At 43.8% G+C, this 17177-nt stretch overlaps 1 protein-coding gene and 1 long non-coding RNA gene across 2 annotated transcripts in view; one reads left to right on the forward strand and one right to left on the reverse strand.

The window, feature by feature from the left end:
- LOC144492821 (uncharacterized) overlaps positions 1–17177 on the forward strand; it is a 105748-nt gene that overhangs the window by 64127 nt on the left and 24444 nt on the right. The gene's annotated exons all lie outside the window — the stretch shown is intronic.
- LOC144492818 (connector enhancer of kinase suppressor of ras 2) overlaps positions 1–17177 on the reverse strand; it is a 751457-nt gene that overhangs the window by 30028 nt on the left and 704252 nt on the right. Inside the window, exons 22-23 of the mRNA XM_078211295.1 lie at positions 7610–7710; positions 6192–6705 (exon numbers count right to left, since the gene is read on the reverse strand). Coding sequence (XP_078067421.1) covers positions 6192–6705; positions 7610–7710 — 615 coding nt within the window. The remainder of the gene's footprint in view (positions 1–6191; positions 6706–7609; positions 7711–17177) is intronic.

Consider the following 17177-nt stretch of genomic DNA (forward strand, 5'->3'; position numbering starts at 1 on the left):
GTTGGGGGAGGGCAGCAGTGCAGGGGTCCGGGGCTGACTAGCGATCGAACTGGCCAGCAAACTGCAGGCTGACAGTGCGGGGCTACTGCGCACGCGCAGAGTTCCACTGATTTCAGCCTCTCCAGTGTGAATAGGCCCCGCCCCCTGAAATTTAATAATATTCACACTAGGTGACCTCTGCATTGCAGAGTGGGGGAAATTCTAGTCTGAACTCCCACTGATAGAACCAGCGTGAATTATTCCAGTTTTCCTGCGAATTCAACACTTTGAATTTTTTTGGGAGAATCACCCCCATAATCTTCCTCATTCGAGATCCAAATTTAGTAAATTGAATAGATTCCGTGGCAGAAAAGCTAGAAAGAATGACAAACGTCAGCTGTAAAATTGCCACAATGACATGAATTAAAAGGATGATTTATTAGCAGGATACAATGATCATCAGGATCATTGCTTCAGGGATACAAAATGAGGTAAATTGCATGAGTTTGTGCTCCGGGGCAGGGAACTCCTGCACCTCTCTTGATGCAAAAATGGATTCAGTATAAAGGGCACAGCCGTAGATTCTCATTCATTCTGATTTTATCTGAAACATTGAAGGATCAGGATGTCAATTGGAGGGAACCAACTGTTCTGCCCTCTTGAGCTCTATCTCATAAAACAGACCCTGATGCATCTTTGCCCCTTCCTTTTCACAAGGATTTCTGAGATTATTACCAGTAATTTGAGGAACACACCTCAAGATTCCATCGAAACAGCATTCTGCTAAATCCAATTGAATTCGGTGTCATGAACTGTTCCACTTTCACTCCTCACTGTCTAGGCCGACTGTGGTCAGAAATCATTGAGGTGAAATCGTACACCAGCCCAATGCAGCTACACTGAATCATGTGCCACCTCATTTACCTCTCACTGCTGGAATATCGAGTCACTGCCACAACTTAACTGATTCAAAAGAAAAAGTGTTAGTTTGCTGAGCCAAAATTCCTCAGCTACAATGAAGATGTCCTGACTGTGAAGTGACAATGGAATATATACAAGAGTCACCCTTTCACCCATTCCACCGGGCGGGAAACCTGTCCAATTTAACTTTCCCCTGAGTTGATTATCTGGCTGTGTCAAGAGTGTAAAATTCAACCCAGGAAAAAAACGAGAATATTCAATGCAACAACAGAAAATGTTGGAATACTTGGCAGGTCAGGCAGCATCTGTGGAGAGGGAAGCAGAGTTAAAGGGTTGGATTTTCATCCTTAAGAGTGGGTAGCGGAGTCAGGTAAATTCCCAGCCTGGCTTACCTCGGGCGAAAGTGCCTGGAAAAGCAAGACTTTCATTGTGCAGGGACGGATGTGGGTTGCAGTGGGTCCAGCTGACCCAGGGAAGCATCTGGAGCCAGCCACAGAGGCTGCTGGGTGTGGAGGCAGGCTGTTTAAGAGGTGTGCAATGAGACTGGTTCCAGTTATAATGAATCAAAGTAAAGCCCTTATCCCTCACAGCTCCTCACTCCCACACAATCCCCATCCCCCATCCGTGCCACCTAATGCTCCCTAACGACCCCTTATGGCTCACAAACAGAAGATGCTGGTAAAACTCAGCGGGTCTGCCAGCATCTATCAGGAGATAAACAGAGTTAACATTTCGCATCCTGAGGCTCTTCGTCAGGACTTAAAGGAGGGAGAATGTAGAGACTGCAGCAAAAAATAGCAACTTTAAGAACAAAAGACAGATGGCCTGGTGTGAGTGGCAGCGGGAGTCTCCCGTGGGCTGCAATGTGCCCGGAAGAAGAGACGCTGCTCCTCCAGATTCTGCTGGGCTTCACTGCAGCATTGCGGCAGACCAACAACAGACATGTGGACAGGAGAGCAAGACTCCTTCATGTCCCCATGCCAAGCTATGGCATCTCCATGCGCATTCAACAACCATAAACTGTATTGAACTCTGTAGTGACAAAAGGATGTGTAGAAAAAACTTTTAAAGTTCATTAGTTAATAACTTTCTACTTATTAATGCACCAATTAATGAGGCCAACCCTCATTATGCATTCTTGGTTGAGAGCCTGAACATCCATTAGTGTGCTGAAACACTGAGCCCCAGGGAAAGAATTGCTTGATTGACAGTGCTGGCTTTCTGATCAGTTCTGTTAATTTCACAATGTTCATTTACACAAGATAAAGAGGTTTCAAGTGCTTGAAGGGGCATGAAGGACCATCGGGGATGAGGTGGGGAAGGGGACATACATCAGCATGGGGCATGAGGAGCCAAAGAGGATGGATGGTGGAAGGGCACACCATGGCATGCAGGGGCACGAGGAGGTCATTTTTAACTTAACTTACAAAATGTTTCCCTCATGCAGGTTCACACCACCTCTGAGGAGCTGTGGACAATGAACCTTTGAACAGTTGGTTTAACTGCCTGAAAATTGCAAGGTCTAGTGCATTCCTATCCCTGCAATTGAGCAAGTCAGGTCAAGAGTGCAGAGTGTGGCCTTGTGACCCAAACAAAGCCGCACCTTTAATAGGCACTCCTGAAAACCAGAAATCTGGGCATGGGGTAGTGAATCCTGGAATTTGGTTCTAGCTGCCATTCTCTTCCAGAGTCTCCGCGACTCCATGAAAATCCAGCCCATTGTTTCATGTTGATCACCTTTCATCAGAATTGGAAAAAGTTAGAGGTTTAATAGGCTTTCAGCATAGAGTGCATGACATAAAGACAAAAGGAAGGTTTGTGATAGTCAACGACAGGAAAAATGGCCAAGAGGAATGGTGATGGGGCAAGAAAAAAGTAGTGTGCTGTAGTCAGGAAACAAAAATAAGAGAAAGCCAGAACATACAAAGAAAAGGAAACAAAAGGAGCAGCGTTTACAGTCTGAAATTGTTGAACTCAGTGTTGAGTCCAGAAGGCTGTGGTGCTGTTTCTCAAGCTTACATTGAGCTTCACTGGAACAGTGCAGCAGACCAAAGACGGAGATGTCAGTGTGAGAGCAAGGTGGAGAATTAAATAACAGGCCATCGGATGCTTAAGGTTGCTTGCAGACTTCAGTGAAAGTGTTCTGTAAAGCTGTCACCTAATGTGTTTGGTCTTCCCAATATAGAGGACGCCATGTTGTGAAATGCAAATACACTAGATTAAATTGAAAGAATTACAAGTTCATCACTGCTTCACCTGGAAGGAATGTTTGGGATCTTGGGCAGGGAGGGGTGAGGAGGTAAAGGGGCAATGTTACCTCTCCTACGTTTGCATGGAGATGGGAAGGGGACGAATGGGGTGATGGAGGCTGGGACCAAGGTAGTACAGAGGGAATGGTCCCTTTGGAGTGATGAAAGGGGTGGGGGCAGGAGTTGTGTTTAGTGGTGGCATCATGCTGGAGGTGGCAGAAAATGAGCCATTGAATATGAAGGCTGGTGGAGTGGAAGGTGAGGAACAAGGGGATGGATGAGAGCAGAAATGTATAAAATGTGAAGGATACGTTTGACGGCTCTGTAAAATGGTGAGGGGCAGTGAAATCATTGGTTGAGAGAAAAAGAAGACTTCTCAGAACCACTGGCGTGGAAGGTTGCATCATCAGAACAGATGTGTCAATTTTTAAGCATCATTGAAAAGCTGAGCTGGGACATGTACAGCTCTGTATAACGGCTGCTTTGAATTGCATTTGGTGGTTGAACAATGTGTACTGTACAAATAAATATTGATCCTGTTTCCATATCTTTGTGATGTGGAGATGCCGGTGTTGGACTGGGGTAAACACAGTAAGAGTTTTAACAACACCAGGTCCTTTAACCTGATGTTGTTAAAACTCTTACTGTCTATATCTTTATTCCAGAGCTAAATTTCACCCAGGACCTGATAGGTTACTTCCTTTACTGACCAAAGGTCAAAATTCTTTATTATTATTAAAGGGATTTTACAGCTGAAATTGATTCATTTCTGAAGTAAGGTGAGATGCAAAACACTGGAGCTAGTAGAGCAGCCAGTAAATAGTGTCCAAGAGAAACAGATATACCAACTCTTGTGAACTGATTGCCAGTGACATGATTTCTTAGTCAAGTTCAGCCTAATTTGTGGCTTCACAAGAGGTCTTTAATGTGGACATTTGCTCAGGGAGCTGGGTTGGGACTGGGTTGCTGACTCTCAATCTTCTGATTGGCATCTTGGTTACAGCCAGACCGCAGGCTCTGCAAGACCCTGAAACTGCTGCAGGCTTCATTTTATTTGCACTCAGATCCTTACTGCCCAAATGTCACTTTTCACTTATAAGGATATAAGTATCCCATGAGGAGAATGGTTGTAGTCTTGGTGTGGGGGCGGGGCGGGGCACATCGTGAGGTGTTGGCTGCTATGGTGCTCAGGCTGCCTTTCTCTCTCATGGCTTGGGCAGAATGGAAATCCTAGGAGTTTACTTAAAGTTTTGGCCTAATTTTTAAACTCCTGCATGCCCTCTCTAGTCCTCTAACACTGAACTTCTTACTGTTTTATGCTTCTGTACTATATGATGGCTCTTCGTAGAGCCACCACTTTAGGTCAGTACAAGCTCTCTTTATTCTGTCTCGCTAGGTTCTGCTTTCAAAACAACCTCCCAAAAGCACTTTTCTTTTGTGCTTTTCTTTTCCTAACCGAGTCTCTATTTTTAAACTTCCCTCTCCTGCTTAGTATCTACCGTTTTACCTTCTCAATGTGAAGCACTTTGAGATGTCTGCATTTAAGAAGTACTATTGAATGACGAATTGTTGTCTATTGGCACTGAACTGTTCACTCAGTATCTCTTATTATACTGGGCCATTTGTTAGATTAAATAGTTTCAAGGTATTGTCAGTGAAAATAATGGTTTCAACTAATCATTGAAACCTTCATGTTGTACAGGTCTGTTTTTCCCCTTTGGAGAATAGTGAAGAAGTGTTGAAAGAATTAGCTGGCTGATGATCTGTCGAAGCACACCATGGACATTCCTTCCACGGCCAGCATGTCCTGTAGTTTAACTTGAGCTACTGGCTAAGAAGCTGGGGAAACAACTACTACAGAGAGTCTTTATCTGCCAGTCATTATTCACATTTTTATACTTGCATAACTGTTTCGGTCATATTTTGAATACCTCAAATCTACACTCGATAAATATATTTTCAATGTATTAATGTGTTAAATTTGGATAGGTTTCGTACCGTAAGGAGACAGCCAATACTATCTGTGGTGGAAGGACAGCTTGATCTTTATAATGTACGGGAACAGCAAGTAGAAAGTTTGAAAGGTTTTTATAAAGCATTTTCAGAAGCAGTAATATAGCTTTGGTAAAGAGCTTTGAACTGTTAGAGATTAAATAGGTCATAAAGCAACTGTCAATCTGTACTGGTTTATGTTTGAAAAAATTTGTAACTCAAGATATTTATATAAAATTTCTTGATTTTTAAGAGTTTGTTTCTAGGGGTGGATATTTCTGTGCAACCCGCTGTTGTCAATGGGGTTTCTTGTTGAATGCACCCCTCGCCGTTGGGAAACCTGCTGTGAGGGTCTGCCATTGGCGGGACTGGAAGATCCTGCTGGTGAGAGCAGCTGGAAAATTCCAGCATTGATTTCTAAGACAGTGAGGTTGCCTGTATTAATCACATACTCAGTGATAAGCTGATTTGATTTGATTTCATACGTGAAGAAAATCCCATCTGATTTGGTCTTTGCTGATTTTTGAGTTGTTTCTAGTGTCAGACTTGGCTGAGTAATGGTGCTCTCTGAGACAGAAGACCAAGGGCTTAAGTAATAGAGCAACATACTTCAGGAGACATTCTAGACTGATGCTTCAGTACAGTGCTGAGGAGGGCGCTCCAATGTTATCATTTGGATAAGACGTTGATTCCAGACTGCTTGGTCAGGTGGTTACTGGAAGAAGAGCGGAGAGATCATTTGGTCTTTTGTCCATCATTTCTTCCTCAACCGAAAGGATTGAAATTGCCTAACTGACCAATTATCTCATCTGCTGCTTGTGGGGCCAAGCTGAGGGCAATGGTGCTGATACTTTAGTCTATACAACAATAATGACACACTATAAAAGCAATTCATTGCCTATGAACTGCTTTGAGGTATCTTGAGAACATGAAAGATGATATCAGAAAAGCAAGTTCTTCAATAAAATAAATTCCAATCATGTACAATACTCTCTGATCACTCCATCCAAAAATGTTATGTTCTATATGAGAAACATTGCTTATACCAACCTTGTTTATTTGCACCATTTTGCTTGATACATTGTATCTCATCATCCTCGGATCGCTCCTCAGCAAGTCCGGGAGGGAGCACGTGCCCTTTTATTCTTGCTTCCCTATTCCTTGGGAGGCTCTGGCTGCGTTGTTTACATCCTCTACTGTGAGACCCAGGTCCCCGTTCACACTCCACCAGTGGAAAAGGCCCATCGCGGTCATGGTTATGGCGTCTCTGAACAGGCAGCGTTGCCTGCCGTCTTCTTTCAGGTGACATTAGGCCTGTTCTGCCAGGGATATAATCCGTTTCCAGAGGCACAGTCTGCAGGAAGTGCAACCCTGAACTGGTTAGAGGGGTTTCAATCAGGTCCTGCCACGACCGCCTCTCTCTGTATGAAGATCTACAACCGGATGAATGGGTACTTCCTGATGCATCATGTCGTGAGTCTTCAGCAGATGAATGCGAGTACGTTGACTCACTTGAGAAATGTCGTCCGTGCTTTGATTCTGGGAACGGACTTGATGAATTAACCTATAGAATAGAGATATAAGCAATTAATCTGTAGTTAGAATAATAATCAGCAGTAGCTATCTGTATTTTTTATAAATATAAGACTGAAAATTGCTATTTGTGATATTAACAAATGGGTAGCTAATATTTCCCAGTCTTAACCTCTGCCCCCTTAACCCTCGGATTTCTGCTCTCCTCTGACTCTAGTCTTCTGTACATTCCTGATTTACTCATCTGCACATTGGTAGCTCTGGAATTCCATCCGTATGCCTTTTCACCTCTCTACTTATCTCTCCTCCTTTAAGTTGTTCCTTCAAACTTACCTCTTTCACCAAGCTTTATGACGCCTGTCCTGATATCTCCTTATTTGACTTGGTGGCAAATTTTGTTTGTCAATCACACCAATGAAGCACTTTAAGATGTTTTACTATGCTAAACGTACAACATAAGTGCAGATTTCCCTTTTTGTTGCATGAATCATAGCATACTAAATTATTGAGGGAGGCCATTTGGTCCATGACACCTGTGCTGACTCTTTGAAAGAGCTATCCACTCGATCTCACTCTCTGACCCTTCTCCATTGCCTTGCACATTTCCTTGAAAGTATATATCCAAATTCCTTATTCCTTTTGGAAGATATCGTTGAATTTGCTTTCAGGCAGCAAATTTCAGATCATAACTCCCTGTGTCCAATTAAAATCTCCTTCTCTTTCTTTTGCCAAGTCCTAAACCTGCTATTTCAGGAGAAACTTCAACTCATTTAAATAAAATTAGATCATGCCGGACTTTTCAGGTTTTCTGTCGTGATTCAGTTGGTAGCACTCTCGTCAGAAAGTTGTGGGTTCAAACCCCAATCCAAGACGATCCAGTGTAGTGCTCACAAATACTGCAAATATAAATGACAAGGCCACAATTTGATACTTACTGATGGCGTCCGGGGATATGTGTCACACATCGATGAAGGGCCCTCTGCCTTTACAGTTAAGGAATCGTTAGCATCCTCTTGATCACTTTCACTCCAGTAATCTGAAGGGGAATAAAAATGCATTATTATAAATGATGACAGAAACACGTGCCACAAACACAAGGGGTAACCTTAACATGGGTAAGCAAGTGGGGTTGGGTGTAGTTAAATTAGGAGGAATTCTAACCACATGGGAAAGCTGACTTCAACCTGCAGACCTCAAGGGAGGTGGGATAAGAAATAGACATTTGAATTACTTCAATGAAACTGATACCCACTGATTTAACCTGCTTCACCATGTCAAGTGCAGTTTCCAAGGCCTGAAGAGAGGGCAGTTTCGAGGAGCAAGTACTACTTGTGGTCTAGGACGTGTAGGAGTCTTGCCCCCAGGCCCTCCAAGCTCCCCACCTCCGTACAAAGGACTGTCCCTGTGTTTAGGGGACGACACAAGTTCAGGATGGGACCTTCCTTGGCCTATGCCTGCTCCTCACCAGATTGGAAGCTAAGCCAAGCAATCAGGCTGACTTCTGGCTGGGGAACCTATCAAGGTCAAAAGATGCCTGCTGTATAGTTAAAACTGCAGAACTCCACAGCATGTGGGGAAACCCAAATCCTAGCCTTTCCTGACTGAAACTCCTCATTCCACAATCACGTCCCTGTCACCCCGATCTACGTAACCCATCCCTGTATATATCCAAGCTGCAATCTTGAAGAGTGATTTGTTCCTGGGTCATTCATGATCATTCAGTAAAAAGATAAATTATGCCTTCTGTTATTTAATCAAGTGCAACTAGAGGTACAGTTCCTCCCCAGCTGACCAACTAGGGTTGCATAATCAAATAAACATTTAATCCTTTACACACAATGTCCAAGATTTGTCAATGTGTTTATAAGTCTTTATTTAGGAAGTTAGTTCAGAAAACCTAATTATTACCCACTGGAAGCGCTCTCTACTGAGTGTGAATTTGCCATTTAAATAGTGCAGGACTTGTTCCAATATAAATGCTTATTCAAAAGGTCTTTGTATATACATTTTACATTTTAATTTTATTCGAACAACCTCCCATGTAGAGAGAGTGACTTTGGTCTGCACTAGTGACTCCAGGGTAAAATTCGTATAACTGAACAGTTAAATTGTTTAGAAAGAACACACAGACAATTCAATCACATAAATGGCAGAGGAAATCCTGTGATGGCTCCTCTACTTCTACCCTCATATTAGAATTGACATTGGAAATAACACTGATTGTGGTTATTCAAATGCTAGGAAGGCTAATTTTATGAATAATATAAACATACATATGACCATAGGAATTAGGAGCAGGAGTAAGCCGCTTGGCCCATCAAGCCTGTTCCACCATTTAACAAAATCACGGCTGATCTGAATGAAACTTCAACTCCATATTCCCCCCTACTCCCAATAACCTTGCAGCCACTTGCTTATTAAAATTTTATCTAGCTCTGCCTTGAAAATATTCAAAGAGTCTGCTTCCACTGCTTTTTGAGGAAGAGAGTTCCAAAGAATCTCGACCCTCTTAGAGAAAAAAATCTCATCTTTATCTTAAATGGGTGATTTCTTATTTTTAAACAGTGATCCCTAGATCTAGATTCTCCTACAAGAAACATCCTTTCCACATCTACCCTGTCAAGACCCCTCAGGATCTTACATGTTTCGATCAAGTCGTCTCTTACTCTTCTAAACTCCAGCGGAAACAAACCTAGCCCATCCAACCTTCCCTCATAAGGCAACCTGCCCATTCCAGATATCAGTTTAGTAAACTTTCTGTGGACAGCTTCCAAAGCATTTATATCCTTCCTTTAATAAGGAGACCAGTATTGTACATAGTACTCCAGATGGATTTTCACCAATGCCCTGTATAACTGAAGCATAACTTCTCTACTTTTATATTCAACGCAACATTCTATTAGCTTTCCTAATTATTTTCTGTACCTGCATATTAACCTTTTGTGATTTATGCACGAGGACATCTAGATTCCTCCAATAAATTGGTTAAATATGATTTCCCTTCTTTCAAAACCATGCTGACTATGCCTGAATACCTTGAATTTGTCTAAGTGCCCTGCTATTACATCTTTAATAATAGTTTTTAATGTTTTCCCGATGACAGATGTTAAGCTACCTTGCCTATGCCAAGGAAAATCAAGGTTTATGGAGACAGTTTGAATATATTTCAATTGATAGGAATTTAAGGCAAAGTGTGAAAGAAAATGGAGGAGATATTTCTGGTTTCAGGACTGGATCTTCCTGCCTACAGCTGTGTCATTAGCTCTGTGTAGGAAGACAAAATCATGCTGGAGCTAATTTTCCTATTGCTGTTTACAGGAGCTCAAGAAGCCTCAGCAGCATGACCCAGCTGTTGAAAATCAGGAACAATGACTGGAACGCTAAGTGACCGTTCTGCTCATAAAGTCATAATTTAGATTCAGTTGCCCTTTAAATTCAGTTAAGAAATCTCCTTTGGACATGGTACACACATGGGCCCATGATTGCCTGCTTTAGGCTGGAATGGGTTATATAATTCATCATGCATCATCACAGTATTTTGCCTGCAGTCCAATACATTTTTTCTAATAGTGCTCGATCCTGTTGTTTGAAATTTCAGTAGCTTTTCTGAATATTAAGCTTAAAGGAAAGATTTTCATGGGATATCCTAAAGGTGAACTGTTAACATTTTCATCTTTGTGGCTTAAGTCTTCTAATTGTATGCCTTGACAGAGAGCTCATGTTTAAGAAGCACATTCCTAATGAGGTTTTCACCAGGTTCAGTGATCAGAAATCACCACATTTCTCTGCTCCTGACTGCATTTTGACATTGTTATTCAGCAGTGTTATTCAACTTATTGTCAACACAATGATCATTGACATGTTTGAGGGTGGCTCACAGAATTGTATGCAAATAATGTTAGCCCGCAAATTTATTCTAAATTCACTTTTGGGATATAGGCATTGCTGGGAAATCCATAATAATTAGTGGTGGATCTATGTACAAACAAGTGGCTTGCAAGACAACTTCAAAGGGACTTGAGTCAATCAGATAATGTGGGATTAGAGTCACCTGCAGACCAAACCAAGTAAACATCCGTCCCTGAAGCTCATCCATGAACCAGTGATTTTTGGTATCATTCAATTTTACAATTTGCCACGCTAGATTATGAACTTGTGACTCTGGCTTGTGGATCTAGTATAATGTTGATGGATGACACTATCATAGTTATCATGAATAATGGGTTCCATAGGAAGGGGAGAAAACCAGTATACTAGTTAGTTCTGTGAAAACTATAGACCCGAAATGATGGTTGACATGAATGTTTAACATATTTATACAACACTCCTCCCTTTGCTATTTTAGTGGAGGCTTTCGGCTATTTTAAAGTAAGATGATTAACACTTCTGTTGAAACAGCAGACAGAGGAATGTCATGCAAAGCTATTCTCTTTGACCATATCTTCCTGCTCCCACTGGCAATCTGTTTCTGTCACTGTGACAGAATGAGACGCATTTACTAATTTAAATGTAAGCTGCTGAGAATTTTGTTCAGAATTCCTCCAACAGTAAGTGGGAAGGAATATAAATCCTATGGATTTGATAAAGCCCTTTTGCTGGCACTATGGATACTGCTATAACCGCAACTTCCTAGCCACATTCTCCTATTTTCTATGAACTGGATGGCAAGAACAGGTAGAGGGTGGAGGAATGGCACAGCTTCCCAACTCTGCAACCTCAGGGTTACATTTGTCAAAGGCAACAAATAATGAGCAGGTGGAGTGGGTACACATTAGCATCATCATTATTGTACTGGTCTCACAACGCTGAACCACAGGGCAGAATTTTCCAAAAAAATGGCACAGTGTTAGGTTCTGACTGAAAACTGGTGCATTTCTCTCCAGAAACACAGCTGGAATTTCTCACCAGACCTCCTGACACAGTCAAAAAAAATCAGGGGCATGGTTTGTACCATCACTCTGGCCTTATAAAGCCAGCAAGGCCAGCTCCACAAAGATCAGGGGCTCACTTTTAAACGGCGCCCCAATCTGTGAAAATAATAGACTCCCTCCCATTTTTCCACAACCATGGGTGACCCCTCCCCCACCCACAAGCTTGGGGTGAACCCCCACCACAGGCGTATCGGGGCGCATTCGCCTTGCTCCTGTGCTGTTATCGGCATATACCCCTCTCCCCCACCACCACACATAAGGGAAACACCCCCTCCCTCCAACAGAGGAGGGGAACCCCGCTCCCCGGCACTGCCAACCTCAGTGACCCCTGGCATTGCCAGGGTAAACACAGTAGGAAGTCTCACAACACCAGGTTAAAGTCCAACAGGTTTATTTGGTAGCACAAGCCACTAGCTTTCGGAGCGCTGCTCCTTCATCAGGTAAGTGGGAGTTCTGTTCACAAACAGGGCATATAAAGACACAAACTCAATTTACAAAATAATGGTTGGAATGCGAGTCTTTACAGGCAATCAAGTCTTAAAGGTACAGACAATGTGAGTGGAGAGAGGGTTAAGCACAGGTTAAAGAGATGTGTATTGTCTCCAGCCAGGACAGTTAGTGAGATTTTGCAAGCCCAGGCAAGTCACGGGGGTTACAGATAGTGTGACATGAACCCAAGATCCCGGTTGAGGCCGTCCTCGTGTGCGGAACTTTGCTAACAGTCTCTGCTCAGCGATTCTGCGTTGTCATGTGTCATGCAGGCCGCCTTGGAGAACGCTTACCCAAAGATCAGAGGCCGAATGCCCGTGACCGCTGAAGTGTTCCCCAACAGGAAGAGAACACCTTTGCCTGGTGATTGTCGAGCGGTGTTCATTCATCCGTTGTCGTAGCGTCTGCATGGTCTCTCCAATGTACCATGCCTCGGGACATCCTTTCCTGCAGCGTATCAGGTAGACAACGTTGGCCGAGTTGCAAGTGTATGTACCATGTACCTGGTGGATGGTGTTCTCACGTAAGATGATGGCATCCATGTCGATGATCCGGCACGTCTTGCAGAGGTTGCTGTGGCAGGGTTGTGTGGTGTCGTGGTCACTGTTCTCCTGAAGGCTGGGTAGTTAGCTGTGGACAATGGTCTGTTTGAGGTTGTGCGGTTGTTTGAAGGCAAGAAGTGGGGGTGTGGGGAGGGCCTTGGCGAGATGTCCATCTTCATCACTGACACGTTGAAGGCTCCGGAGAAGATGTCGTAGCTTCTCCGCTCCGTGGAAGTACTGGACGACGAAGGGTACTCTGTCCGCCGTGTCCCGTGTTTGTTTTCTGAGGAGGTCGGTGCGGTTGTTCGCTGTGGCGCTTCGGAACTGTCGATCAATGAGTCGAGCGCCATATCCTGTTCTGGCCTTATAAAGCCATCTGTGGTCAGAGAACAGGATATGGCGCACGACTCATCGATCGACAGTTCTGATGCACCACAGCGAAAAACTGCAGCGACCTCCTCAGAAGACAAACACGGGACACAGCAGACAGAGTACCCTTCGTCGTCCAGTACTTCCCTGGAGCGGAGAAGCTACGACATCTTCTCTGGAGCCTTCAACATGTCATTGATGAAGACGAATATCTTGCCAAGGCCATCCCCACACCCCCCTGCTTGCCTTGAAACAACCGCACAACCTCAAACAGACGATTGTCCGCAGCAAACTACCCAGCCTTCAGGAGAACAGTGACCACGGCACCACACAACCCTGCCACAGCAACCTCTGCAAGACGTGCCGGATCATCAACACGGATGCCATCATCTCACGTGAGAACACCATCCACCAGGTACACGCTACATATACTTGCAACTTGGCCAACGTTGTCTATCTGATACGCTGCAGGAAAGGATGTCCCGAGGCATGGTACATTAGGGAGACCATGCAGACGTTACGACAACAGATGAATAAACACTGCTCGACAATCACCAGGCAGGAGTGTTCTCTTCCTGTTGGGGAACACTTCAGCGGTCACGGGCATTCGGCCTCTGATCTTCGGGTAAGCATTCTCCAAGGCAGCCTTCACGACACACAACGCAGAGTCGCGGAGCAGAGACTGATAGCCAAGTTTGGCACACATGAGGACGGCCTCAAAGGGGATCTTGAGTTCATGTTACACTATCTGTAACCCCCACGACTTGCCTGGGCTTGCAAAATCTCACTAACTGTCTCGCTGGAGACAATACACATCTCTTTAACCTGTGCTTAACCCTCTCTCCATTCACATTGTCTGTACCTTTAAGACTTGATTGCCTGTAAAGACTCGCATTCCAACCATTATTTTGTAAATTGAGTTTGTGTCTTTATATGCTCTGTTTGTGAACAGAACTCCCACTTACCTGATGAAGGAGCAGCGCTCCGAAAGCTAGTGGCTTGTGCTACCAAATAAACCTGTTGGACTTTAACCTGGTGTTGTAAGACTTTGTCATAGAGTCTTAGAGGTTTACAGCATGGAAACAGGCCCTTCGGCCCAACTTGTCCATGCCACCCTTTTTTTTTTAAAACCCCTCAGCTAATCTCAATTGCCCACATTTGGCCCATATCCCTCTATGTCCATCGTACCCATGTAACTATCTAAATGCTTTTTAAAAGACAAAATTGTACCCACCTCTACTACTACTTCTGGAAGCCTGTTCCAGATACTCACCACCCTCTGTGTGAAAAAATTGCCCCTCTGGACACTTTTGTATCTCTCCCCTCTCACCTTAAACCTATGCCCTCTAGTTTTAGACTCCCCTACCTTTGGGAAAAGATATTGACTATCCAGCTGATTTGTGCCCCTCATTATTTTATAGACCTCTATAAGGTCATCCCTCAGCCTCCGACGCTCCAGAGAAAAAAGTCCCAGTCTATCCAGCCTCTCCTTACAACTCAATCCATCAAGTCCTGGTGGCATTCTAGTAAATCTTTTCTGCACTCTTTCTAGTTTCATAATATCCTTTCTCTAATAGGGTGACCAAAATTGCACAGAGTATTCCAAGTGTGGCTTTACCAATGTCTTGTACAAGTTCAACAAGACATTCCAACTCCTGTATTCAATGTTCTGACCGATGAAACCAAGCATACTGAATGCCTTCTTCACCACTCTGTCCACCTGTGACTCCACTTTCAAGGAGCTATGAACATGTACCCCTAGATCTCTTTGTTCTGTAACTCTCCCCAACGCCCTACCATTAACTGAGTAAGTCCTACCCTGGTTCAATCTACCAATATGTATCACCTCGCATTTGTCTAAATTAAACTCCATCTGCCATTCGTCAGCCCACTGGCCCAATTGATCAAGATCCTGTTGCAATTGGAGTTAACTTTCTTCACTGTCCACTATGCCACCAATCTTGGTGTCATCTGCAAACTTACTAACCATGCCTCCTATATTCTCATCCAAATCATTAATCTTACTGTGTTTACCCCAGTCCAACGCCGGCATCTCCACATCATGATTGCCAGGGTGCCATGTGGCAATGCCCATCCTTGGACCCCAAGCACCTCCGCACCCCCAGTGTGGTTATCTCGACTGGTTTATCTTACTGAAAATCAGTAGTGAATCATGCCGGCATGATGTCACGCCACCGGGGGGAGCATTCCATGGGGCCGGATGCTACAATGTAAACCATAGAAACCACAGAAACCCTACAGTGCAGAAGGAGGCCATTCGGCCCATCGAGTCTGCACCGACCACAATCCCACCCAGGCCCTATCCCCACATATTTTACCCGCTAATCCCTCTAACCTACGCATCCCAGGACTCTAAGGGGCAATTTTTAACCTGGCCAATCAACCTAACCCGCACATCTTTGGACTGTGGGAGGAAACCGGAGCACCCGGAGGAAACCCACGCAGACACGAGGAGAATGTGCAAACTCCACACAGACAGTGACCCGAGCCGGGAATCGAACCCGGGACCCTGGAGCTGTGAAGCAGCAGTGCTAACCACTGTGCTACCGTGCCGCCCCCAAAAAAACCATATAATTATATTTAAATTAATTTAAATACGTGATTACATCACTGGCAGGGGGTGGGAGGAGAACTCAAATCAAGATCACACCGGCCCAAATTCTGTTACGGACGTCTTGAGAGATTTAGCGGCCATAACGGGATTTGCGCCCACAGTGAATAGGCCCACTAAATCTCGCCCCACAAGTTCATAATCATGGGCTGCTTTGATGAGTCTGAAAGTATCAGTGATCTATATCTCTCAGCATTATTACCAGAAAAATCAATTAGCAGGGGTAAATGGAAGACTCAATCACAAAGTTAAGTGCCAATATTATAAAGTGAATTTCAGAAGGGTTTGTTTGTTAGAGGTCGGGCAGTGTTTTAACCTCATCACATGCCTTGTTTCTCCTTTCCAGGTTCCCCATCTGGAATTCAATCTCATTGATAGGCTTGGCACTCAGTCAGGTGGGGAATACTCTGGAGTAGGTGGTTCCGATACCAGTGGTGAGCGTCCATTCCATGACACCAGGATGAAGGAGTGACATACGAGTTGATTTCAGAGGGGCTCTGATTCCTTACTTTGGGTGTCTAATTATGGTGTATTATAATGGACAGGGGGTGCTGGGCATCAAGAGAAGCACTCCTGCTGCTTCTCATCCCCATAGCAGTGCATGAGAATCACTTAACTTTTCCCTGAAGCTATCGTCATCAGACTTCAGTTGTTCAGGTCTCGCAAGGCCAGCTACTATTAAATCAGGTTTATTTTCAAATTCAAACTCAAATTTAACCATTTGCCATGGTGGGATTCGAACCTGGAACCCCAGAGTATTGCTCTAAGTTTGTGGTTTACCAGTTCAATAATCTACACCCTATTTTGTGCAAAACCAAGTAAACTAAATCAAATAAACTGAGGGAAAATTAAAGGGACAGCCCCTTAAAGGAATATTGCCTTAAAAACAAATCGCAAATAAAACTTATGACATCAAACAAAAAAGTGATTAAGAGGGTCGATAATGCCGGTCCCCACCGGGAACCCACAGTGCCCACCGGGTAAGAAAGGCCTCAACAATGTTTGTGAACACTACGTGCTCTCTTTCCAAGGACACCCAGCCAGGAATAAAGCCGCGGGAGAGGGGCAGACAGTTGGGTCAGACGACCCCGTTGGTCACCCACTGCGTGAGCCTGAAAATGTTTCAGCTCACCCATGTCTACCACAGGACGATATACTATCCACCATGGAGGGATTTGAGACTGGAACCCTAGAGCATTGTCCCAGATTTGTAGATTACCAGTTCAGTGACCTATACCACTGGTCAGTGGTTCCCAACATTTTATCTGTTATGGCACACCTGTTCATTAATAATAATCAAAACATTATCAAATGATTGAAAGGTAAATTATGTTATTTCTGTATTTAAAACAGAAAATCAAACAAATCTAAGAATCACTATTTTCTCCCAGAATTACACCATTTGGATAACTACCATTGTCATTTAAAATTTGTTTGCATTTAAAAGGGGTCGAATGCATGTTATATATGAAAACCGTTGTTGTGTGAATTGGCAGTGTGTATATATTAATACAGATAACATTTTCACTTAATTCCTCTG

This window comes from Mustelus asterias, chromosome 4, assembly GCF_964213995.1.
Source record: "Mustelus asterias chromosome 4, sMusAst1.hap1.1, whole genome shotgun sequence".
In the NCBI taxonomy this organism is placed as follows: domain Eukaryota; kingdom Metazoa; phylum Chordata; class Chondrichthyes; order Carcharhiniformes; family Triakidae; genus Mustelus; species Mustelus asterias.